Here is a 26,783-nt window from a genome sequence, read left to right on the forward strand (position 1 = left end):
TTTTGAAAAATATTTTGCCAATAAATTCAACAACTTAGATGAAATAAACAAATGCCTTGAAAGATACAAACTACTAAAGCTCCCTTAAAAAAAAAAAAAGATAATCTGATTATTTCTATGTGCATTAAAGAAATGCAAAATTTAGTTAAGATCATTCCCATAAAACTCCAGAAAACTAGTGAATTCTACTAAACACTGAAGGAAGATAGTATACTAATTCTATACAAACTTCCAAAAAACTGAAGAGAAGGGACCTTGACTCTGTGAGGCCAGTATTACCCTGATATCCTTTTCCTGCCATGTGAGGTCAGCACCAGATTTTAGCAGCCTGCAACCCTGAGGAGAGCTTTCACCGGAGCCTGATCAGGCTGGCATCCTGATCTCAGATTTCCGGCCTCCAGAGCTGAGAGGAATGAACTTCTGTTGTTGATAAGCCCCCCAATTTATGGTGTTTTGTTATGGCAGCTTGAAGTAACTTAAACACTATATTGTTTCTGCCCTGTTCTCCCTTTCGCCTATAGATAACAGCTTTTCCCAGTGCTTGGTTATCCATTCTTTTCTTTATTTTTAACAGTTAGGCAAATATGTATGTAAATAATTTTCCTATTACACCATTCTACCTATGTTATATAAGGGGTTACATACTTGGATATATTATTCTGCACCTTTTTACACTTAAAAATATAATCTTGGTGACCACTTCATATTATGCATATATTTTTACTTCGATTTTTAAGCAGTTGCACAGAATTTCTTTGTGTGATTAGGGCTATAGTTTTTAATTTGACCTTGTATTGAGACTTGGATAATTTCTAATCCTTTGCTAATGCAAATGATGCCACAGTGAAGAACCTAGTGCTTTAGTTATTTAATCATATTGGTGGCATATTTTTAGCATGGGTGTACTTAGCTGCTCTGCTCTGCTCAACTTTGCGACCCCATGGACTGGGGCTCACCAAGCTCCTCTGTCCCTGGGAATTCTCCAGGCAAGAATCTGGGAGTGGGTTGCCATGTACTCCTCTAGGAGATCTTCCCAACCCAGGCATTGAATCCAGGTCTCCTGCATTGCAGGTGGATTCTTTATTGTCTGAGCCACCAGGGAAGCCCATTTTATTTTTATTTTTTTAGTATAGCTACCTGTCAGAAATTTGTTTCTAACAAATTTCTAAATTTCAAAGGATAAATACATTTATTTTTGTTGTTGTTTAGTTGGTAAGTCGTGTCTGGGTCTTTTGTGACACCATGAACTGTAACCTGCCATGCTCCTCTGTCCAGGGGTTTTCCCAGGCAAGAATACTGGAATGGGTTGCCATTTTCTCCCCCAGGGGATCTTCTCAACCTGGGGATTGAACCTGTGTGTCCTGTATGAGCAAGCGGATTCTTTAACAATCAGCCACATGGGAAGCTCATAATTTTTTAGATATTGCCAAATTCTCTACAGGTATTGCACCACCATTTTGCATTTGTAGAAGCTCTGGATAAGAGGACCTATTTCCCCACTGTTTTATCCTCAAAGTATGTTGTCAAACTTTTAGATTTTTGCCAATCATATAGGTGACGAATTGTGCTATGGTATTGCTAGATGTTCATTTTTCCTATTATGAGCATCTTTTTTAGAATAAATATCCTTTTAAATGTTTTTTTCTTTTTGCATATCATCTGTTTATATCATCTTGCTATTTTTCTATTAGATTGTTGGTATTTTTTTCTTTCATATTTCAGGGTCTCTGTATATTGATAGATTGCAGCTGTCTTTACTCAGTTTCTTCTCTGCATTTGTGACTTTGCCTATACTATTTTTCCATATACAGTCTTAAAAACTTTTTTGGGGTAGTTGAATTTAGTACTGCCTCTGAATTCTGTATCACAGGACAATTGTCCTCATTTCACCTGTGTTTTTTCTAGTACATTTACTCTCCCCACCCCCTTTTTAACATTTAGATCTGTGATCTATTTGAAATTTTCCTAGTGCATGGCTAGGCATTTGAACCTAATTTTAAAATTTTAATTGTATGGATCTTTCTCTTGATTGCCAATAATACACTGTTTTAATTATTATGCTAGTTTAGAATGTTTTATTATCTATTAGCGCTGCTTTGCTCAGCCATTAAAAAGAATGAAATAATGCCATATGCAGCAACATGGATGCAACTAGTGATTATCATACTAAGTGAAGTAACTCAGAAAGAGAAAGACAACTACCATATGATCTCACTTTATATGGAATCTAAAAACAAAACCAACCAACCAACAGCAAAGCTTAAGCTCATAGACACAGAGAACAGATTGGTGATTGCTGGGTGGCAAGGGGAGATGCACAGAACAGGTGAACAGGAGGGTCAAAAGCACAGTGACTATAGTTAATAGTATTTTACTGCTTATTTGAAAGTTTCTAAGAGTAGTTTCTACAAGTCCTCAATATAAAAAAGAAAAAATTCTAACTATGTATGCTTATGAGTGTTGACTTGTTGTGGTCAGCATTTTGTAATGTAGACAAATATTGAATCGTGTTGTATACCTGAAACTAATACAACGCTGTATGTCAATTATACTTCAATAAAAAAATAAATTCTAAAATTGTGGGAAAAAAAACCACCGAGTGTTTTTTTCTCCTTAGGGTTTTTATAATTATACTACCTGGTTATTCTTCAGTCCGCTTATAAATGCCCCAGCTTCCCAGTCTCTGGCTGAGACAATTCTAGGAAATCATTTTCCACTTCTCAGACAGGGTTACACCCAGCTGCCTACATGGTTACTCTTCTCATTAACACCTCCTTTATTAGCTTTTTTCACTTCTTGGTCTCACTTCCGCAGTGATATTTACTGGTTGCAACCAAAGAGGCTGACCAAGCCAGTTTCAGAAACCTCAGTCTCTCTCTCTCTCCTTCTCCCTTTTACTTTATCTGCCTTTCTCTGTCTTTCTCTCCCCACTTCTTTTTCTCTGTACCACTGTTTACTTATCCATCTGTAAAAATGTCTTTTTTCTTGGTAATTAATTAGCAATCTATGGAGTTATAGTTTAAAACTGTAAATGTGCCTTTGTCTGATAATTTCTCACCAGTAACTTTGGCATCCATTCATGAAACTGATTTAGATCAGTTGCTACTGTGAGAGTTACAAATCATTATTTACATTTATTAGTTGATCTTCTTAAAGAGATAAGAGCTTTTGCTTCCCCTCCTTTTAATTTTGTATTGGTATAGATTCATGGAATTTAAAAACAAAATTTAATGTGTTATAATGCATTCCTTTCATTATTTACTTTATTGTCAAATTGTCCCACTGATTTCTATTTTCTTTTGACATGTCCCCATTCGTTTTTGAAAATTTCCTTAGTTTTAGAAGTCCAGGATTCTTACAGTAGAGAAGAGTGTTTAAAATGTGATGGAGGCACAAAATGGGCTCCAAGGGCACCAAATAGCTACCTGGTAACTATTGTTTTTGTGTCCTTATAATGGCCATAACTAGGAAATAGATTTCTTCTTTTATATCACGTACTAAAAATATTTCCTTATTTAGGATCATGATCTTAGTATAGATTCCCAGAATTTGAGTGACTGGTTGAAATAACACAAACATTAAAAATTTATGTATTTTTAAATGGAAGGATAATTGCTTTATAGAATTTTGTTGGCTTCTGTCAAACATCAACATGAAAAAGACAAACATCTTTAAGGCTATTAATTCTTATAATAAACTTGTTTATTAATTCTTATAATAAACTTGTTCAGAAACTTTTATTTTGTGGGTACTTGCTTTGCTATATGTTTACCAGAATAACATCTTATTTTCCCCCTAATTTTATCAAGTATATAAAATTATTCATTGTAAATTCAACTCCTTTTGATTACCAGAGAAATTTAACATCTTTTTAGTTATGCTTCCTCTTTGGTGAATTATTTATTCTTGTCCTTTCTCTTTCAGCATTTGCAATAGTTTAAGTTTTTTTTTTTTTTTTTGGTTGTCTGTTTGACTAGGTATTGTGCATACTTAACCTGTGGACTTCTTTTTCTAACTCAATAGATTTTTCCAGTAAAACACTGAGAGAATTTTTTTTCCTGGTTAATAATTAGCAAAAAATTCTGCAGAGTGATCAAATAAAAATCAAATATGAGGTATATGAGAAATAGGTTAAGCAAGTTACTTTTTTACTAATAGTGTCAAAGAATAATATAAAAACTTGATTTTCCTCATTCATGTTACTTTTCTTTTGTGAATGTGATTTCTTAAAAAATGAAACAGTTAAAACTTACAGGTTTTGTTATTTTCTTTTTCTTTTTGTCTGAATCCCTAACCTTGCCCACACAGCCTCAAGATGTAGGTAAGAAATTTCCTTGTCTATCCCCTAAGGGACTAAGTTGGGTTAATTTCTAATTTTTAACTTTGGTTTCTTTCAGTTTAAATTTTCACTTGCTTTTTTTCTCCCTCTCCCTAGTTTACATATACTGATCAGATACCCTGATCTAACCTTTCCAGATATTGTATTTTGGATCATATTACCCTATCTACTGACAGAGACAATTATCACACCCAGCAATCGGTCACCAGCATAACAGTAATATAAGAAGTGTTGCTGGGAGATACAATTTGGATTTGAAAATATTAATGTTTCTTGCAAATATGTGTAGTGTATGGAAACAGTGGAACATTAGACATGAGTCGAGATTTTACTGGAACTTCGGTCGTATGTTGTATTTTCTAATTATGTGGTAAACACCTTGAAAGTATGCAGACCCTGCTTCTTCCAACTGTACACACTTGGCAAATTTTTAAATCCCTGCAAGCCTGTACATTTCCTCAAGCCTAGCTGAAGCAGCGTCAGCCTGGAGGAAAGTATGACTTTTATATTTCTTCTACTCAAAGAGGGAACATTTTGAACTTCATCTGTTTGGAGGTGTTTTTTGGTAATCCCTCTAGCCTAAAAGGACCATCTTTTTTGCAGTTCACCAAGGTGCTATAAGTATTACCATGCCCTGAAGTTGTGGATGATGTCTTAATTTGGTACCCCCTATAGTGCCTGCTGGGGCTTCCCTTGTAGCTCAGTCGGTAAAGAATCTGCTTGCAATGCAGGAGACCTGGGTTTGATTCCTGGGTAGGGAAGATCCCCTGGAGAAGGAAATGGCAATCCACTCCAGTATTCTTGCCTGGAGAATCCCCATGGACAGAGGAGCCTGACAGGTTACAGTTCTTGGTGTCACAGGAGTTGGACACGACTTAGCAACTAAACCACCACCACCACCACCACAGTGCCTGCTAGTGAGCCCAGTCATAGGGCTTAAAGAAGGATAGTCATTTTTGAGTTTTCCTTCTCCTTTGCCCCTTGTAAAAACATGTTTTTAAAAAAGTTCTGTTGATTTTTGACTCCAATATTTTTGCATCCACATTTTCCTTTGCACTTCTGTTACTCCTACCAAAATTCACATCCTGCTGATTTCTCAACAGGACAGTTGCAAAAGTCTCCTAATGAGCTTCTTGATTTCCCCCTCTCCATCCATTCATTCTTACGTCTATTTGACAAATAGTTCTTGTTACTTTCTATTTGTTGGGTACTGTGGGAAATCCAAGAACATCAGACATATCGTTACCTGGCTGGTATTTCTTAGTTTAGAGAAATGATGATATTACTATTCTATATAAACATTTTCAGTGGCTCTTCTTGGTTTCTAGTTGAGGCCCAAACTCCTCAGCTTTATATGAAAGACACACATAATCTGGATCCAGCTTCTTTCTATCTCTGGTTCCATTACTTTTCTTTATGACTCACTTTCTCATCAAAGTGGAAAATTAATTGATTAATTGATGTTCCCCAAACATCCCAGGATTCCTTACCTTTGTACTTTGACTCACATCATGCAGAAAGATGAGCTTCCTTACTTCTCTGCTGGCTGAAACCTTGGACATTTTTTAGGCTCAACTTATATACCCCTCCTCCTATAATTCTTTCTGGTTCCTCACCCAGAGACTATAAGCATTCTTGTTATATGTTGTTGTTGCTCAGTTGTTCAGTCATGTCCGACTCTTTGAGACCCCATGGACTGCAGCAGGCCAGGCTTTCCTGTCCTTTACCACCTGCTGAAGCTTGCTCAAACTCATGTCCACTGAGTCAATGATGCCATCCAACCATCTGGTCCTCTGTCATCCCCTTCACCTCCTACCTTCAGTCTTTCCCAGCATCAGGGTCTTTTCTAATGAGTTGGCTCTTTGTATCAAGTGGCCAAAGTCTTGGAGCTTCAGCTTCAGCATCAGTCCTTCCAAGGAATATTCAGGATTGATTTCCTTTAGGGTTGACTGGTTTAACCTCCTTGCAATCCAAGGGATTCACAAAAGTCTTCTTCAATACCACAGTTCAAAAGCATCAGTTCTTCAGTGCTCAGCCTTCTTTATGGTCCAACTCTCACATCCATCCATGACTACTGGAAAACCCACAGCTTTGACTATACGGACCTTTGTCAGCAAAGTAATGTCTCTGCTTTTTAATATGCTGCCTAGTACTCACTTTGCTGTAGAATATCATATACATTCTACATTGGATTACAGTCATGTTCATGAGTCACCTGCACTATGAGAGTTTTTGGGAACCCAAGGTCCAGGGGAGATGTTTCAGTTATCATTGATTGCCTTATAGTAACCAGTTCAATACTTTGATAAAGTAAAGACTCCATGAAAATAGCCTGTATGAACAAATACAAATGTGTTCTGATAAGTATATGCTTATTGGAAAGGAACCAGTGGTGTTAGACTAGTTCAGAGATCACCTAAATATCTGTGTCTGGCTAGCATCATAGTTTCGGAAAAGGTGATGGCACCCCACTCCTGGAAAATCCCATGGATAGAGGAGCCTGGTGGGCTGCAGTCCATGGGGTCACGAAGAGTTGGACATGACTGAGCAACTTCACTTTCACTTTTCACTTTCATGCATTGGAGAAAGAAATGGCAACCCACTCCAGTGTTCTTGCCTGGAGAATCCCAGGGATGGGGGAACCTGGTGGGTTGCCATCTATGAGGTCGCACAGAGTCGGACACGACTGAAGAGACTTAGCAGCATCATCATCATCATCATAATTTACACTACCATCAGCATGCCTGGCATCTCTTGCTGGGCACAACTGAAGCATTATATCACTTAACAATGAAACTTCATACTACTTTTCTAGTTATACCTGTTATCTAGCATGGAAACGGTGCTTGTATTTGATGGTTGTGGCTGGGGAGCCATCAATAGTAAATCTAAAGTCTGGTGAGTTTGAGATTGAAAGTGTAAGTGTAGTTGCTCAGTCGTGTCCGACTCTTTGCGACCCCACAGACTGTAGCCTACCAGGCTTCTTTGTCTATGGGATTTTCCAGGCAATAGTACTGGAGTGGATTGCCATTTCCCTCTCCCGGGGATCTTCCCAACTCAGGGCTCGAACCTGGGTCTCCCGCATTGTAGGCAGACGCAGGGAAGTCTTGAGTTTGAGATTGTGTGTGTGTGTGTGTGAAGTCGCCCAGTCATGTCCGACTCTTTGTGACCCTGTGGACTGTAGCCTACCAAGCTTCTCCATCCATGGGATTCTCCAGGCAAGAATACTGGAGTGGGTTACCATTCATTTCCTTCTCCAGGGGATCTTCCCAACCCAGGGATCGAACCTGGGTCTCCCGCATTGGAGGCAGATGTTTAACCTCTGAGCCACCAGGGAAGCCCCAAGTTTGAGATTAATTCAAGCCAATTCAACTTAATGAATATTTTTAGCACATAGTCAGCTATGATTAAGATGTAATGTTTGGCTCATATGATGTCTCTTCTTCATACTAAATATGCTATTTTTTTCTATATCATTTTTTATTTTACACTTTTAAAATGTGTTACATATAGTAATTTACTGGTAAAATATTAAAACACCAGGATATATAATAACTTCAGTATCTTTGCTTTCAGATGATGTCAGAATCACCCAGAAATTTATAGAGGATAACGTTGGATATATGTGAGTTCCTCTAAACTTGTTTTGATGATGATGATGTTTATTATAAGCTTATCTGACATCTTCCAGAATTATTAATGCTAATCTATTAATTAAATGTAGGCCATTAAAAAGTGAATACAGTATTAAAGAAAAATTCAGATGAGGCAATTGAATTGTCAAGAAATTATAAAACTTAGAGACTTCACATTTTGATAATTTTCTAAGGTTAGTCAGCAAGTGGGTGTTCCTATGAGATTTTGGTTGGACATGACTGGAAATTCTGCAGGTCATCACTGTGTACTCTGTGTGGACTGTTGCAGCACCATCATTGCATTTGCTCAATATATTCAGGAGGCATCCTTTGAAGAAGTAGAAATGTTGGTAAAAACCATGGCAGAATACAGAGATAAATGCTTGGCTGACAGGACACGCCCAGAGTGTTCAAAATTAACTGTAAGTAAATTGTTTGCATTTCTTAAACAAACAAGCTTATTTATCAGCCCTGAGAGAATTTTTGTCTTGAAAATATAGAGAGATGCTGTATGTTCTTGTTGCTTTGCCTGACTTCAGTATTTAGGATAAGGCACTTTCTTAGGAGAGATGCAATTCTGTGTACTGATGCACAGGAGAACTTGGCTGAGAGCTTGCAGCCCATGCCATAAGTATACAGGCAGGGAGACTAAACCAATAGCCTGGCAAAGAGCACGGAAGTAAAGTTACTTTCTTTACCCGCCTCTCAATGTGTACTCTACTGTCACACTCCCTTTTCTTGGCATCCTCCCAATAGAGTAACCACCTGCATCTCTAGAAAGCTATTGCTAAACATTACCACTAAATAGTTAACCAACCCATTACACTCTGACCCTGTTACGTTGAGACAGAGAAAAAAAAAAGCCACTATGTAAGGGAGATGTAGGCAGGAGAGAGATAGGAAGAGATTAAGGGGACTGAGGAGAGGATAGAGTTTCCCAAAGTGTAGGATGGTTGTCAAGGCTGTGGGTAGAGATGCTCTGCTGGTAATACTGGGAACATCCTGGAATCTCTTTCTCAAAGAGTGACACTCACCGCTCACTGTTTCCATTGTGTCATCTCAGAAGCCTGAAAAATGTTGCAATGAATAAAATGTGTCTTTTCCTTTTCTATTGTCCAGAATGAGGTTTTACTGGAAAATATATGTGCCATGGAGGGACTGCCGCAAAAGTATAACTTTTCACACTGCTGCCGTAAGGTTGACTTTGAAAGAAGACTCTGTTTCTTCCATAATAAGAAAGCTGATATAGGATTTTTGCCTCCTCTCCCTACTCTGGATCCTGAAGAGAAATGCCAGACTTACAAAAATAACAGGGAATCTTTTTTGAATAAGTAAGTTTAATTTTAGTAGAAAAATCATCTAATTGAAGAATTATTCTTAGGCTAAATTCAGTGTCTATTCCAAAGGAACATAGCTGGGTGTACGGATCAATTAGTTTATTCAACATGCATTTGTGTGTCAGATTCTGTGGTCATTGTTGAGAAGATGGACAAGATATGAAACCTGCTTTCAAGATCCTTTCAATAATGATGTGTGTTTTCTAATGGGATAAGCCCCAGAACCCAAGTGTGTGCATGGTACGAAAGCAGTACTGGAGGAAATAAAAGGTCTTTCAAAAGGGAAGGTGCAGCTTTTACCAAACATAAATATTAAGTCAATGGATGTTTAGCAGTGCAATAGTTGCAGAAGCAGAGACTTTTTCCGGAAAGCTTAAATCACAAAGTTTTCTTTTTATATTAAGTGATTATGATCTCTGAATCTCAGATGCACTCTGTATAGGTAGCTGTTCTTTGAGCATGACAAGGAGAGCTGCGGACCATCTGGCATCATGGGGAAGAAAAGAGAATAGCCAGGGCCTTGCATTCATGATTAGAACCGCAATCGTCATTCTTATTTGGGAGTTAGCAACTTCGGTGGTATGACATTTTTGGAGACTCAGTAATGTTGCCTTCCTTTGAAGTGAAGTGAAGTGAAGTCGCTCAGTCGTGTTCGACTCTTTGCGACCCCATGGACTGTAGCCTACCAGGCTCCTCTGTCCATGGGATTTTCCAGGCAATAGTCCTGGAGTGGATTGCCATTTCCTTCTCCAGGGGATCTTCCTGACCCAGGGATCAAACCCGGCTCTCCCGCATTGTAGACAGACGCTTTACTGTCTGAGCCACCAGGGAAGTCCTTCAGTAGTGGGAAATCCTTCTTCCTCTCACCTTTACTTTCGCAACTTGATCTTGTCTTTTTTAATCTTCTCTTTCCCTTCCCTTGTCCATCATTCCTTCACTTCTTTCCTGTTCCCCACCCCCCTTCCTTCCTTTTGAAGTTATATTTATGAAGTTTCCAGAAGGAACCCCTTCGTTTTTGCTCCTACACTTCTAACTGTTGCTGCTCGTTTTGAGGAGATGACTAAAACATGCTGTGAGGAACAAGAAAAAGCTAACTGCTTTCGAACAAAGGTGGGCGTTCCATTTATTCCATTTACTATTATACATATTCATTCCACTTAACAAAGCTAGGTATTACACTTACTAAAAGGACAGGGAGTCACCCAAAACTGTCGATCTTTACTTAAAATTAAATTATAGCAAAAGGGCTTTTTACCACTTATCAGCAGTTCTCTCGTCACTTTCACTGCTTTTTCAACCCATTCACCACCTGCTAACTGATCTAAATTTCTTCTTACTTGAGACCTTTGAAAAATTGCCCATTTCTAGGGTCTCTCTGGTTTTGTCTTCCTTGTAAATTGGAAGGAAACACTAGTGAGTAACTAACGAGGGTAAAAATTACATTTTATCTTCTTTCTTGGACAAGTCCTGAATCATATAGGTGAATCATCCTGGTAGAGAGGGACAAGCTTACTGCACACGGCACTTCCCAGCACGTGTGACTTAGTCATCAGGAAGACTGGCTCTGCCTTTATAATGTGCCACGCATTTATATTTATTTTGATATACACATTTCCTGAGATAAAAAACCCCATAGGTTTTCTATTTCTGAGGAAACATTGGGATTGTTTGGTTGACATGTGGTTAGGAAATAAGAGAATAGTGGGATTTTTCCACTTACTTCAACAGAATTTTCTCTTTATCCCTCAGGCAGAACCTTTCATATACTATTTAAAAGCATTGTCTTCTTATCAAAAAAATGTTTGTGGGGCACTTATGAAATTTGGACCACAAATCTTACAATCTATGTGAGTTTTATAATCTATCTTTTGTTTCTATTTGTATTTTTTGTGTGTGTGTGTTCCATTTTTGTTAAGTTATTGATGATTTTTTATTTATTCTCTTCTTAGACCCTCAGGGGTTTTGAGGTGGGGGTTAATCTGCTTGGATTACTCAGAACCAGGACATTAGATCAGGATGAGAGAAGCCCTGAAAGGTGGGGAGACCCCAGTGAGAAAGAAGGCTACTTCTGAGTTAGTTTTTGGTTAGTTGGGAATCTGAATGGGTCTGGGAGTTCCCAATCAGAATTTTAAAACCTCTGAGTGCTTTAAACATGACTTATCTACCCATCTTTGACTTTAATAACTAGGAAACTATCTTCTAGGGATACAGTTTATTTCACATCTTACCTAGCCAAAGAGCAATGGTACTAGTGCAATGTTTTATGAGAAATTCTGAGATTTCAAATAGATCAGTTAAAAGGGGTGCTGTGATGAATTATCTATGCCTGCCATGGACTCACAAGAAGAAATGGTGGTCCTTAAAAAATGTGTTTTGCTATAACAATTGTGGAAGAGGGCATATCTTTCAGACCTTTTTCTCCCCCTAGTCCTAGAACTAAAACTCAAAATATCAACCTAGGATTTTCAAATGATCATGTGGGCCAAGTAATGTATAAACAGTTATTTGGAAAAGCCATTGGTGAAAAAACAAGGATACCAATGCTTACTGCAGCTACTTATACTGTATTAGCAAAGAACTTCCTTTTGTCTATTTGCTGTTCAAGTTGTTTTAGTGGTTTATCAATTCTGTTTCCAGAAACATTGCTATACTCAGTCAAAAATTCCCCAAGATTGGATTTAAGCAACTTACCTCCCTTCTAGAAGATGTTTCTTCCAAATATGATGGATGCTGTGAAGGGGATGTTGTGCAGTGCATCCGCGGCAGGGTAAATATTCTATAAAACCAAGCAAAAATAGTGATTTCAGGGTGGCTAGTTTTAATTCTGAAGTTGCCTTAATGTGTGTCTACTCACTACAATAAAATCATAATGTTAATAGATTGGGAATAACAGAGAGTACTACTATATATACAACAGATAAACAACGAGGACCTCCTGTTTGGTACAGGGGGCTACATTTAATATCTTGTAATAGCTTCTAATGGAAATGGAAAAGAATCTGAAAAAATAATATGTGGTCTCTTACATATATGTTCAGTTATATATATATATATATGACTGAAACTAAAACACATTGTAAAACACCTATACTTCAATAAAAATTAATTGTTAAATAATAATATGAACCAAATAAAATAAAAAATAAAGTATTAACAAATGAGACCAAATAAAGCATTGGAGTTTTTAATGAATGAGATTGCTTTTAGATTACTTAGTTGATTCTATTTTATGTGACTAAATGCACAAGACATAATCCCCCGGAATTTAGAATTTGTGAACATTCATTCAGCCGGACTAAAGTTTTCTTTAATATTGCAAATACTCTTTTAGAGATATTAGAAATTAACAGTAAAGCTCAGAAAACAACTGGTGATCTTTATGTTTTTAAGAGTTGCTTTCTCTGAGTTTCTTCAGGATACTTAGGAATGATCTTTTCAAATAAGTGAATATATTCATTTAAAATAACTCTTCTTGTAGTCTTTAAAGTGATTCTCTAAGGACATATACTGGTAAATATAATAGTGACCTAGTTGAAGTTGTTCATGCATACGAAGGTAACATAATTTCATTAAAAATAATCCTGATTTCTTAGTTGAAATCAGGTTTTTTTTAGTGATTTTTAAAATTAGTCTCACTGTTTTAAATTCAAAACAAAATATCATGCTCATCAGATAACTTGAATTTTGGAGTATGAAGATATATACATTTTATTTCAAGCAATGGACAATAGATGTCCCCAAGAATTATTTTGTCCTTAAATTTATTGCAATGAAAATCAGTCTCACTCACTGTTTATTTGTGTATTATTTGGTCACTTATAGGGATGTTGGTTTTATAATATTGAATACAATGTACTAAATTAGGATATAATTGAAAAGTTTTCTGTGAAGTTTGGAGCTGAGACTAAGGGATCATATTATATTTTTAATATCCTTTTTTGATGGCTTTATGTAGAAATAAGAGCAATTGAATAGTATACTTCATTCAAAACAGAAATGAAATTTCAGACAATAAGTGATGTGTTGCCCCGAATAATGATGGCCTTAGGTGAGATGTATATTTGTCTGTAAAGATGGACTCCCTGGTTCTATGTGGTTTGCTGGAAACCTGGTACAAACCTCCATTCCATTTCTCATCTCAACCTAGAGCTCCATCTCATTCCTCACCTTCAGTGTTCCCCAGAATAAGATTCCACATAGGGGAACAGCTTGAGCAAAGTCAGGGTGTCTGGAATAGTCCAGTGTTTTGATGAAACTCATTGTAGTTCATGTGAAGCTGGAACAGAGAGTAGGAGAAATGTGCAGACTCATTCTGCAGAGCCTGGAGGAAGAAGCAGGGGTTAGACCACCTTTAAGAAAATGCCAGCTAATATGTAATAAATGTATGAGTCTATTTTTCATAATCATATCATCTAAAATACTAAGAAATCAAGCTTGCATTAAAATGAAAGGGCACTGTATTAAATCAGTGCAAAATTTAATTAGCTATCAAATTAGTTGATGAAACAGTTCTAGATGTTATAGCTATGGTTGGTTCTGCATTCCATTTATGAAGGAGAATCTAGCCCTGAAGAACTTATGAAAATAAAGTCATTTCTCATTCTTATTTGATACAGAGCAAGGTTATGAGCCATATTTGTTCAAAACAAGATTCCATCTCCAGCAAAATCAAAGACTGCTGTGAAAAGAATATACCAGAGCGTGGAGAGTGTATCATTTACTCCAATAAAGATGATAGACCAAACGACTTATCTTTAAGAGAAGCAAAATTTATTGAAAGTGACAATGTGTGTGAGAAACGAGATGCTGACCAAGCGAACTTCATGGCTGAGTAACATACCTCTATATTGACATTTATAAGGCAAACAGAAACTTATGACTTGATCTATTTTGGTTAACTTGGGTGGAAGATATAGGAACCATTTAAATCATTGGGTATACCACATAATTTTTAAAAATCATGATTTTAGATTGTAATCTTTTTACATTATTTTAGAAATTGCAACTGTGCTATGACAGTGATGGCTAACATTTATTGAGTACTTGATATGTGCCAGACAGTGGGCTAAGTACAGATTATCTATTTTAATTTTCACAGCAGTCCTGTAAAATAAGCCTGATTTCTCCCAATTTTCAGAAGTTAAGGAAAGTTTCAGGGAAGTTACGTAATTTGTTTAAGGTTCACAGTTAAAATATGGCAGACTAGATATGATCCAAGAGGTCTGACCTAGGAATTTGCATGCTTATCTGCCATGCTCTCCCCTGCCTTCTCCCCCAACTCCCACCACTGTTTAGCTGACTTGGAAGCAAAAGGACTAGATTTGAATCCTGGTAGATTCATCGGGACACGTTAACTTGCCTGTATTTTAGGAATTGTATATAAAATTCATATGAGAATATTTAGTCATTCAAAGTTTGTCAGTAATAACTCTGGGTTGACCAAAAAGTTCACTCGGATTTTTTTCCTGTAAGATGTTATGGAAAATCTCAGATGAACTTTTTGGCCAACTCAGTATAATCCAGGGGCTTTACCAAGTTAGACAGGGGTTTTGCCTCCAATAAGCTTTCATCAATAGAAGTGTGATGTGGAAAGACAGCCTCATAAATATATGAGTGCAAGAAACACTCTTTGATTTCTGAAAGCACTAGGCCACAGGCAATAAGAGGATAGAAGAGGAAGTGCTTGGGAACTCTGAAAGTCTTGACGGGGAGGAGGTACTTGAAGAAATGTTGGTAGTCTGGATAGAAGGGGTAGAACACTGATAGGGGTGTGAGACTGCATGGTGTGTATGTGGTTGTGCTAGGGTTTCTGCAGAGAGAGAAGAGGGTAGGCAGAGGCACATGGGGTCAGATCATCCAGATATGCTAAGTAACAAGATGCCACCGAAGGGTTTTCATCGAAGAATAAGGAAGGACAAAACCACTTTTGTCTTTTAGAAACTTCATCTGGAATGAATCCCAGTTTGGGGCTTAGGTGGTTGGTAAGTAGTTTTCAGACTCAATGAGATGGGAAGTACGGGGGAAGGTTTGTGGGAAAGAGAAACCATTTGTATTTGACCACATTGATTTCCCAGGTGGCGCTAGTGGTAAAGAACTTGCCTGCCAGTGCAGGAGGCGTAAGAGATGAGGGTTCGATCCCTGGATTGGGTAGATCCCCTGGAGAAGGGCATGGCAACCCACTCCAGTATTCTTGCTTGGAGGATCCCATGGACAGAGGAGCCTGGCGGTCTACAGTCCATTGGGTTGCAAAGAATTGAACATGACTGAAGCAACTTAGCCCACATGCATTGACTTTGAGGTACCTGTGAGGTAATGCAGTGGAAATATCATAAGAGCATTTTATGTATGAACCTGGAATTCTGGAAGGATGTCTGGATTGAAGATAAAGGTTATTGAATACTTAACCAAATTTTCAGTGCTTCGCATCTGTTAATCAATTTAATTTTCAAAACAAACTTCTGTGGTTAGAATACTTTCCTCAATCATCATTTTGCAGGCAAGGAAACTGAAGCACAGAGGTTAAGTAACTTGCTCCAAAGTCACACAACTAATATCTGGTAGAGCAAGGGTTCAAATGCAACCAGTGTGGCTCCAGATTCCTGTTCTTATAACCACTGAGCTCCATTGTTTCTCATGAATCATGGATGTTCAGTCAAATTAAACTAAATCACTGATGCAGTGCATTTCACTTGTACCTGACATAGGCTTGCTAAATGGAAGCAGTTTTCATCCTTATCCTCATTTCTCATCATCTCCATCATCATCACCATGACAACTAAGATCGGGTGGGAAGCATGGGGAGAAATGAGAGCAGCGATGAACATGCTGAACCAGAAACAGTTTACGGTGCAGTTTTTCTGGTTGCCAGTATTTGATGCAAGACCTCAGTGGATCTGCCACGCTAGGGGTTTTCTTCCAAGGGTTTTTGTTCACAATATTTTGGTGGTGAGATTTTAGGTGCAATTTTATTTCTGAGGAAAAGTTCATGGCTTTTATGAAATATTAAGGGGAGCCCTTGATTCTCTGAAGTTAAACACCACTGCTTTAGAATATGAGACTATATCTTACAACTGGGACTGAGAAGGTAAATGGAGAAGAGGAGAGATGTCAGAAAAGCCAAGATTAATCAAGAGAAAAAGGCCACAAGAGAAAAAGAGATGACAAAAGTCCCTTGAAAAACTTTTGTGACGTATGATTCTCACAAAACATAGATCATTTTTACTTAATTCGAAAGAATAAAGATGATATTTCTGTGAAGAAAATTGTAAATAGCACAGGGTAGTTAAAGAAAACAGCTCTCTTGAGAAAAGAGTTGGCTTGGTTTAAAAAGAATGAGGTAGGCGTCCTCTGGGACCTAGGTTCAAATTTTAAAAAGTGAAAGTGTTAGTTGCTCAGTCGTGTCTGGCTCTTCCTGACCTATGGACTGTAGCCTGACAGGTTTCTCTGTCCAAGGCTCCAGGCAAGAATACTGGAGTGGGTAGCCATTCCCTTCTCCAGGGGAATCTTCCTGACCCAGGGATCGAACCCAGGTCTACCTGCATTGCAGGTGGACTCTACGGTCTGAGCCACCAGGGAAGCCAATAGCCAAGTGCTTTACTGGGCTGGGACAGTTTCCTCAGCTGTGAAATACTACTTATCTTGAGGGCTAAGTGAAGCTAAATGAGACAGTGTTTTATAAAGGCTAGGAAGCCAATCTTTGTCTCCTATGCCCAAAGCTTGAACCAATGCCTCGCACCTACTAAGGGCTTAATAAGTGTTAGCCTCTTCCTTTCCCTTTCCCACTTTGTCCTCTAATCACACCCACCTGTACCCTTATAACACCTCAGTGAGGCCATGGAAATGACTGCCAATGATTTGGACCTGCAGGGGTGATTACTCCCATAACTGACAAGTGACAGGATGAAGTAATGGGCAAAGTCTGCTCCACAATCTCTCCCCAGGTGCATCAGGCGTGAGGAGAAGCCATATTCCCCAAATCTCAAGATGGAGGTCAAATGTAGTTTCCAACAGAATTATATTTGATATGTATTTCCTAAAGTATTGGTAGCATGATCTACTATTTCTGATGCTTTATGGATAAAATTATTTTAACAATGAATGATAAACACCTCTAACCATTGTATCCCTCCAAGTAAAAGACATTGCTATTTTAAAACATAATATGGAAGAAAATCTTTGTAACATGGTCTCTTTTGTCAAAATGTCCTCTTAAGCCACTCCTTCGCCAGAGAAAGATGAAACAGGATTTGAAGGCAGACTCAGTAATAAAAGGTCTCCCCAGAATAAAAGATAGCAGGATTTGGTGTTTTGCTCTTTCTTGAAGTTCTAATGTACAAAATATTTTACACATCACAGGTTTCTTTATGAGTACTCAAGGAGACATCCAGAACTGTCCACACCAGAGCTGTTAAGAATTGCTAAAGTGTATGAGGATCTCCTCAAAGAGTGTTGTAACATGGAAAACCCTCCTGAGTGTTATCGTCATGCGGTAGGTTCCATCCTAGTAGGCTCAGAGTGTTAAACAAACAAAACAGCAAACACTTAAAAACTATCAAATTTTATTATGGTTCAGAGGGTAGAAAATATGATTGACCAATCTGAGTCTATCTAAAATTCAGTGTAAACTGATCACTGCGAAGACCAACATCATCTCTTTGGGTTACACATAATGTTTAGAACTATGAATCCTGTGTGTTGAGGTAAAAAACTCTTCTGATTAAATATTTATATTTTTATTTATGTGCTCTTGTGTTTTCTTGAGCCATCTTGGATTTTTATGATCATAAAAATAATAAATGATTATTAAAGGTGATTAAGAAATTACTAAAAGTTATAAAGGAAAAAGTAAAAACTTTTTGATTCTGTCCTCAATAAATACCTTTAATTAACATTTTTTAATTTTTTCTATGCATATATGAATCTATTTATACATATGCTTAAAAATAAGATTGGGATAATATTTTCTGAAGAAATTTTTGGATTTGTTTTTATTTATTGTAATAAAAAACATTTTACATTATTAAACAGACTTCAAAAATTTTCGCTTTATTTTACATGATGGTATTCCATCATAATAATATATCTAAATGCTCTCCTACTATATCTTTGACATTTTGGACACTTATTTAGCTTTTTAAAAATTTTATAAGTGACCCTAAGTATCTCATTTCATTCATCTCTATTAATAGTTATGACTATTTTCTTAAGATAGATTATCAGAAGGAAAATCACTACATCAAAATATATAGACTTTAAAATAAAAAATAATTGATACAAATGACTAAATTGCTACCTAGAAAGTTATTATCAGCATATAGTCCAATATAGCGTTGAAAATCTTCATTTCGTTCCCACCTTCACCAACACTGCCCATGAAATTAACTTTGCTAAATAGTAACTGTGTTTTAAGAATTTAGTTGACTTTTGTAACTTTTTATTTTATATTGGAATATAGTTAATTAAAAATGTGATAGTTTAGGGGCATAGCATAGTGATCCAATTAAACATTTAAGAATATATTTTATAATGGAGCTAAGAATGCTCAAACTACCACACAATTGCACTCATCTCACATGCTAGTAAAGTAATGCTCAAAATTCTCCAAGCCGGGCTTCAGCAATACATGAACCATGAACTCCCTGATGTTCAAGCTGGCTTTAGAAAAGGCAGAGGAACCCAGAGATCAAACTGCCAACATCCTCTGGATCATGGAAAAAGCAAGAGAGTTCCAGAAAAACATCTATTTCTGCTTTATTGACTATGCCAAAGCCTTTGACTGTGTGGATCACAATAAACTGTGGAAAATTCTGAAAGAGATGGGAATACCAGACCACCTAACCTGCCTCCTGAGAAATCTGTATGCAGGCCAGGAAGCAACAGTTAGAACTGTACATGGAACAACAGACTGGTTCCAAATAGGAAAAGCAGTATGTCAAGGCTGTATATTGTTACCCTGCTTATTTAACTTCTATGCAGAGTACATCATGAGAAACGCTGGACTGGAAGAAACACAAGCTGGAATCAAGCTTGCCAGGAGAAATATCAATAACCTCAGATATGCAGATGACACCACCCTTATAGCAGAAAGTGAAGAGGAACTAAAAAGCCTCTTGGTGAAAGTGAAAGAGGAGAGTGAAAAAGTTGGCTTAAAGCTCAACATTCAGAAAATGAAGACAATGAATGGCATCCGGTCCCATCACTTCATGGCAAATAGATGGAGAAACAGTGGAAAGAGTGTCAGACTTTATTTTTTGTGGCTCCAAAATCACTGCAGATAGTGACTGCAGCCATGAAATTAAAAGACGCTTACTCCTTGGAAGAAAAGTTATGACCAACCTAGATAGCATATTCAAAAGCAGAGACATTACTTTGCTGACTAAGGCCCGTCTAGTCAAGGCTATGTTTTTTCCTGTGGTCATGTATAAATGTGAGAGTTGGACTGTGAAAAAGGCTGAGCACTGAAGAATTGATGCTTTTGAACTGTGGTGTTGGAGAAGACTCTTGAGAGTCCCTTGGACTGCAAGGAGATCCAACCAGTCCATTCTGAAGGAGATCAGCCCTGGGATTTCTTTGGAAGGAATGATACTAAAGCTGAAACTCCAGTACTTTGGCCACCTCTTGCAAAGAGTTGACTCATTGGAAAAGACTTTGATGCTGGGAGGGATTGGGGGCAGGAGAAGAAGGGGACGACCGAGGATGAGATGGCTGGATGGCATCACTGACTCGATGGCCGTGAGTCTGAGTGAACTTTGGGAGTTGGTGATGGACAGGGAGGCCTGGCATCTTCGAATCATGGGGTTGCAAAGAGTCGGACACGACTGAGCGACTGAACTGAACTGAAGATTTTCCTATATGATTTTAGCTACTGTATTTATAATTTCCTGTGAACAGTTTGTTCACATCTTTTACTGATTTTCTTGTTGAAATTAGTGTGTTTTTAATATCAATTCATATGCATATTTGTGTATTACAGATATCAATTATTTGACATTTTTGATTTGCTTCTCATTCAATTGATATGTGTTGCTTTGCTTTGCTTAAAAAATTAACCCCACTTGCCAAAAATGCCAGTTTATACTCATTCAAAATTGAGCAAGAAGTAAGAAGACTTGGGTTTTGTCCAGCTTTGCCAGTGTCCCTAACAAGGAGGTCTGTTGCTTATCCTTAAATGGAGCATAGTGAGATCCAACCAGTCCATTCTGAAGGAGATCAACCCTGGGATTTCTTTGGAAGGAATGATGCTAAAGCTGAAACTCCAGTACTTTGGCCACCTCATGCGAAAAGTTGACTCATTGGGAAAGACGTTGATGCTAGGAGGGATTGGGGGCAGGAGAAGAAGGGGACTACTGAGGATGAGATGGCTGGATGGCATCACTGACTCAATGGACGCGAGTCTGAGTGAACTCCAGGAGTTGGTGATGGACAGGGAGGCCTGGCGTGCTGCGATTCATGGGGTCACAAAGAGTCGGACACGACTGAGCGACTGAACTGAACTGAACTGAAGTGCTAGAAAATTCTTTTTATTATATGAAGATACAATTCATCCTTCAGCATCCTTCCACTGGTGTGTAGTTTTCTCCCCGGGGGCCACTTAGTTGATGTCCAACTTTATGCTATGTGAGAGTTTGTCAAGTATTTGAAGACAATTATTGGAGGTTTTAAATTCCAATTCTAAATGATCAAAAAGATGGTATAAAAAAGATATATGCAATTAAAAGTGTTCTGTAGCAACACTTGCCTATTGGGTAATCCTAGGCAAGTCACTTGACTTCACAGGACCAGATGACTTCTCTGGCCACTTTAAAGGGAAAATCTATATGATCATTGTCAGCATCAGATTTGAATTCCACTTTGTAGACTTAAAGCTCTATAAAATATACAAGGTAACGATGATGAAAATTTAAATTTCTGCATTTTGGCAAACACCATATCTATATATCTAACTATAATTTAAAAGATTCAAATTCTAACATACATATACAGAAAACTACCTTCAACTTAGTGACTAATTTATGATAATGATAGTTTGAAAATACTACGTTAAGTATAAAAAAAAGAAATTAGACAAGTCAACAGCAATCTTATGATTAAATTTATGATTAGATAAAATTTTCAAAAGCATGATTGTTCTTATTTTCAGGAAAATAGATTCAATGAGACAACAGAGAAAAGCCTCAAGATAGTACAACGAGAATGTGAACATTTTCAGAATTTGGGGAAGGATGACTTGAAATACCAGTAAGTTGTTCAAACAAGCAGGTTAACCCTTGTCACCAGGATGAAATAAAGATGGAGACAAAGTGTCAAAAATGTAGTTCAGCCCTTTTGTGATGAATTCATAAATTCTGGGAAAGAATAATATCACAAGAGTTAAGAATTCACATCGAGCTGTCATTTTAAAACTTTATCAGAAACCAGGCTAGAAATGGAAGAAATATAGGATTTTGGACAAATTGATTATCTAACGCTTTAGTTGTTGTTTACACTTATCTTTTTTTACTCTCAACCCAGAATTGATGGATTTTGCCCCATTTCAGGCATGGGGAATGGAATGCAGCAAACTTTAGGTTGTTATATTTTCCCAAGGAAAAGATGCTCTTCCCAAGATTTAAGCCCATTTTATGGAGTTTAAAGAAATAATTTTGGATTTGCTTAACACTTTAATATTTATTTTTTAAGAACTTTGTGAATATTCATGAATAATATGAAGTTTTTTCTGAATTTTTAAAATTAATTACCATTCTAATGTATTGTACATGGAAACCAAACATCTTCAAAACAAAACACAGTTTAAAAAATATGTTTTCACTATTTCTAGTTGGATTGTTATCTGGGAACTCAGCCCATGAAACATCTTTGTTTCTTTCTTCCTTCATCTCAGATTATCTTTTTCCAACATGTATTTATTAAATTTTCCCTTTGAAATGTTTATTTACAATGCAAGGGATTTCAGTAGGATTTTACATACTAGCTAGCCAAGATACTTGCTGCCAAGGCGTTCCTATCATCACAGATGACACACGATGGGCAAATCTGATAGTTTCTGAATTGTCATGAAATTAGAAGGAAGCCCATATTCAGAGATCTATAGGAGGCAGGATGCAGGAAAACAGGGGGGTGAAGAGACTGATCTCTACCATTTTATGAGAGAGCTGAGGTTCACATTGCCCTTCCATTGGTTGTCCCTGGCCTTGCAGGGTTGGGATTTCAGGTGACTTATCAAGGGAAGATGAGCTTCTGCTTTTGTTCAGAACAGACATATGCTCTTTCAGCTACCTCATCAATCTCACGAAGCTAGCCCCTCAGCTCTCCACTGAAGAATTGACCTTTCTTGGCAAGGAAATGGTGATAGCTTTGACCACCTGCTGTACCCTGAGTGAAGAGTTTGCCTGTGTTGATAATTTGGTGAGCCTGGCCTGCATACCTGACTGTTCCTAAAAAGAAAAAAAAAAAAAAAGGATACCTGCACTCATTGATTTAAAAGTTGATTGTCTGTCTTCCTCTCTCCATTATTTTTAACATTGTTAAGCAAGGAATGTCAAGTTTTATTTCTAGCTCTCTGTGTCAAAATCCTGAGGAACTAAAGAGAATGTCTTGAATAGTTGCTTGGGGGTCTCCAGATCATCTTTCTTATTTCTTCTTCTTCTTCTTTTTTTTTTTTTTTTTTTGACTGCACTGAGGCTTTGTTGCTGCATGTGAGCTTTCTTTACTTGCAGCGAGTGGGGGCCACTCTCCAGTTGTGGTGTATGGGCTTCTCATTGTGGTGGCTTATGTTGTTGCACAGCAGGGGTTGTAAAGCATGGGCTTCAGTTGGGGTGCACGGGCTTAGCTGCCCTGCAGCATGTGGGATCTTAGCTCCCGGACCAGGGATCAAACCCGTGTCCTGTGTATTGACAAGCTGACTCTTAACTACTGGATCAACACCCAAGTCCCATTTCTTCTTATTTATACTAGAAGTAATTTGTTAGAGCAAATGACTTGGAATCATAGTATTGTTTCAGGATGACAGAGAAAACTTCATAATTTTAAGCAACACTATAAATTCTCCTTCTTGTCCCACCATGTCAGTTAAGAGAATTGCTGCTTCCAGTCCAGTTTGGGTTGAGCATATCTCTTTAGGTCTGGGGTGGCTCATATGTGGGGGACATCCCAGGAGGGGACTAAATCTAAGGGTCACTGTGTCCTGGGAATGCTTTCAGTTAGCTGTTTGCAGCTCTCAGCTGGAAGTCACAAATCTGTATATACATTAAGCTTAATCTACAGGAATTTAAATTACTATGGCTTGAGTTTTTGTTATAATGCCAGTTAGTACTTCAGCCTCTATTTTTTTTTTCTTTTGTGCATAGTGGCATGTTACGATTGCAGAGGCTTTCCTAAGTTGGCAGTGATATTAGAACAAACTAACAATTCATCTACCATATTTCAAAACTCCATTGCAACTTTCATTGGTACAGATGGATTTAGTTCTTGGAGAGTTATGTGGAATAAATGAAAATCGAAATATCAACCCTGCTGTGGACCACTGTTGTAAAACAAATTTTGCCTTCAGAAGGTCCTGCTTTGAGAGCTTGGAAGCTGATAAAACATATGTACCTCCATCTACCTCTCAAGGGTTATTTACCTTTCACGCAGACTTGTGTCAGGCTCATAACGAGGAACTCCAGAGGAAAAAAGACAGGTACCAACCTTCTCTTCTCTTCATTATTTTCTTCAGGCTGAAGACACATCACGTTTTAATAAGAAGGTTTATTGCAATGGATGTGTGATCTTGATGTTATAATCCTGTTCCTTCTGTCAAACTGTCCAGTCTATCTAGTTATAAAACTTAGTCTTTTTCTTTGCTAGAGATTTGGAGTGTCCAGACTGTGATTTGGAAACGTGAGTGAGGGTGGCCATAAAAAGGCTCATAGGAGGTTCATAATGAATCAGATTTTCTTGAGAGAATGTCATAGATGCTTGCTCCAATAATCTCTCTTAATGTTTGAAGATATGAGAGGCCCAAAAGGGATAGGAATTTTGCTTTTGTTTTCTCAGCCAATGCTATAAATGCCAAAGAATCAGATTTTTTTTTTTTTTTTGATTTAGGCAGTGTCTGTATCAAGTGAAATGGAAACAGAATTCAGTTACTGAGGAAGAGAGAATGCTTTGAAATGAATTTTCTAGAAACATCAAAAGTCGCATATTCTACAATACTGTGCACAGCAAAGACTTACTATATGTTCCCACATTTGATACACTTTTGCCCATAATTACATAAGCCTCCAAAGAATGTTATCATGGAATCCATTCCATGTGTTTAGCAGAAAGGTTTCAGGACCTCTTTTCAAAAGTAGAATATTTTAACTTTTTACATTCACCTAAATGGAGATTTCAAAGATACGATTCTATAACAAGCCTTTTGGAGAAGAGCGGTTCCAGAAAGAAACTGTTAATTGATTCTGTTTGACATCCTTGGGTCACAGGTTTCTTGTCAACTTAGTGAAACTGAAGCCTGAACTTGCAGGGGAGGAACTGTGGTCATTGCTGGCGGATTTCACGAATGTGGTGGAGAAGTGCTGCAAAGCCCAGGAGCCTGAGGCCTGCTTCAAGGAGGAGGTATTTCCAGCTCTTTTCTCTGGAATTCAACTGATATTCCTGGTCAAACAAAGAAAATGGAACTCCCCATAGGACCCTGTTTCCTCCTTGCGATGTCTCCCTCCGAGCCCATCCATGTTGCTGCAAATGGCAAAATTTCATCCCTTTTTATGTTCTGACTAATATTCCATTGCGCATACATACCGCATCTTCTTTATCCGCTCATCTGTTGATGGGCATTTAAGGTTGCTTCCATATTTTGACAATTATAAATAATGCTACTATGAACATTGGTCTACATGAATTTTTTCATTAAAATTTTTATTGATTTATTTATTTGGTTGTATTGGGTCTTAGTTGTGGCATGTGGGGCCTACTTCCCTGACCAGGGATTGAACCCAGGCCCCCTGAGTTGGAAGTGCAGAGTTTTAGTCACTGGGCCACCTGGGAAGTCCCTGGACTGCATGAATCTTTTCAAATTAGTGGGGAGTTTTTTTGATTTATATCTCTGGGTCATAAGACCGTTCTATTTTTAGTGTTTGGAAACCCCTGTACACTGTTGGTGGGAATGTAATTGGTGCAGCCACTGTGGGAAAACAGTATGGAGGTTTCTCAAAAATTTTCTTGTATGTTTTTATTTCTATTTTTTCTCTCTCAGAGTCCAAAATTGGCAGCCAAAAGTCAGGGTGCTTGAAAAACATCAAGTAAAACCCACCTAAGGTAATGCCTTCTATCTCAGTCAAAGGCTAAATGTATTGGTAGCTTCTATGGTCGTTATGCTTTTCCCCTCTTATGCTTCACTGTTGATTTCCAGTTCATCCCCTGGGCCTTGCACTAACATTTCTGGTTTATCCCCCTGGCCTTGCACTAACAAGCCCCGTACTGGTCCTGTAACGTGTCTCTGGGTGTCAGTCGCTCTTGACGGCTGGGAGGGCACTACTATGTCTGTGTTAGCATTGTCTTACTGTCCCAGAAGTTTTCTGAATATAAAGACATCCACTCTTCTGCCTTCCTGCTACTGCACTCAGGACCAGAAAAGAAAGGCAAAGGATCTATTAACATGAAAGTTCATAGCGGGAGGAGGGGGCTGAGATGGGCAGACAGGCCTCAGTAACTTGTTCTAAGAGCTTTACTGCAGGATTTACATAAAAGAAAAGTGATATGTTTGTAATTTTTAAAAGGTATATAAAGGATCCCTTTCCCCCTGTAGTTTCTGAGGCTCAAGTAGATATAGCAATGATGTTCAATGCCGGGAAAGAGAGACCACAACACCGCCCCCTGCCTTCCCACCGCCTAGCCAGAGGGCAGGTTTGCATCTACAAAAGGCAAAACATAGTTACCACTAAGAGTTTTTTTATGGCTTTCTAGCCCATGTATATGGGATATCTCACTGCGTATATGGCGTTCTATCATTTCATATTCCTTTGCTGCACAAGATACTGTTTTTCCTTTCCAGGTTTCTGAGAAAAGAGAGGAAGATCAACTTACCTACTTCCTAGCTATCCTGTGGTGAATTTCATTTTCTGAAAAGAACACAGTAAACAGATTCTTCTGTTCCTGTTGTCTGAGATAATGTTACTGCAGCAAGCAATAAACAACAACATTATAAAGTTATTTCTCAAAGACTAATGTCATGTGTCAACTTGTTAACAAAATGAAACAGCCGAGTCATTCATTCCATCAGCATCATTGGTTCACTGGTTAAATGTACTTCTTTTTTTATAAAAATATATTTTTTAATTTTTTCTTTTTAAATTAATTTTTATTGGAGTATAATTGCTTTACAATGTTGTGTTAATTTCTACTGTAGAGCAAAATGAATAAATCTATGACTTTATGGGAGACAGGACTCTGAAATAGCAATTCTGTGGGCAGAGTACTCACAGATTCTGTTCTTGC

The 26,783-nt window shown here is 37.8% G+C and overlaps 1 protein-coding gene across 2 annotated transcripts; it reads left to right on the top strand.

Moving 5' to 3' along the window:
• The first annotated feature begins 4,128 nt into the window (after positions 1 to 4,128).
• Positions 4,129 to 26,498, top strand: AFM (afamin). Of its 2 annotated transcripts, none has more exons than XM_069594344.1 (15): positions 4,129 to 4,321; positions 7,916 to 7,964; positions 8,264 to 8,396; positions 9,094 to 9,305; positions 10,289 to 10,421; positions 11,061 to 11,158; positions 11,949 to 12,078; positions 13,928 to 14,142; positions 17,667 to 17,799; positions 21,451 to 21,548; positions 22,583 to 22,715; positions 23,765 to 23,988; positions 24,773 to 24,905; positions 25,543 to 25,604; positions 26,341 to 26,498. In XM_069594344.1, the coding sequence occupies exons 1-14, from the start codon at positions 4,234 to 4,236 to the stop codon at positions 25,576 to 25,578; spliced, it is 1,815 nt and encodes a 604-aa protein (XP_069450445.1). In that variant the 5' UTR covers positions 4,129 to 4,233; the 3' UTR covers positions 25,579 to 25,604; positions 26,341 to 26,498. The 2 variants fall into 2 exon arrangements, with proteins under 2 accessions (XP_069450445.1, XP_069450444.1); XM_069594343.1 differs by having other exon boundaries at positions 4,151 to 4,321; positions 22,508 to 22,715.
• The last annotated feature ends 285 nt before the right edge of the window (positions 26,499 to 26,783 follow it).

The sequence above is a fragment of the Ovis canadensis genome, chromosome 6 (assembly GCF_042477335.2).
Source record: "Ovis canadensis isolate MfBH-ARS-UI-01 breed Bighorn chromosome 6, ARS-UI_OviCan_v2, whole genome shotgun sequence".
Taxonomy (NCBI): Eukaryota; Metazoa; Chordata; class Mammalia; order Artiodactyla; family Bovidae; genus Ovis; species Ovis canadensis.

What these genes read in the sequence shown, in the direction of transcription:
- AFM (XM_069594343.1), top strand. Translation starts at nt 4,234, where the DNA reads ATGAAACAGTTAAAACTTACAGGTTTTGTTATTTTCTTTTTCTTTTTG. An exon ending in CTAACTGCTTTCGAACAAAG is followed by an intron (nt 10,422 to 11,060) that starts GTGGGCGTTCCA and finishes TTTATCCCTCAG; the next exon opens with GCAGAACCTTTCATATACTA. An exon ending in CTCCAGAGGAAAAAAGACAG is followed by an intron (nt 23,989 to 24,772) that starts GTACCAACCTTC and finishes CTTGGGTCACAG; the next exon opens with GTTTCTTGTCAACTTAGTGA.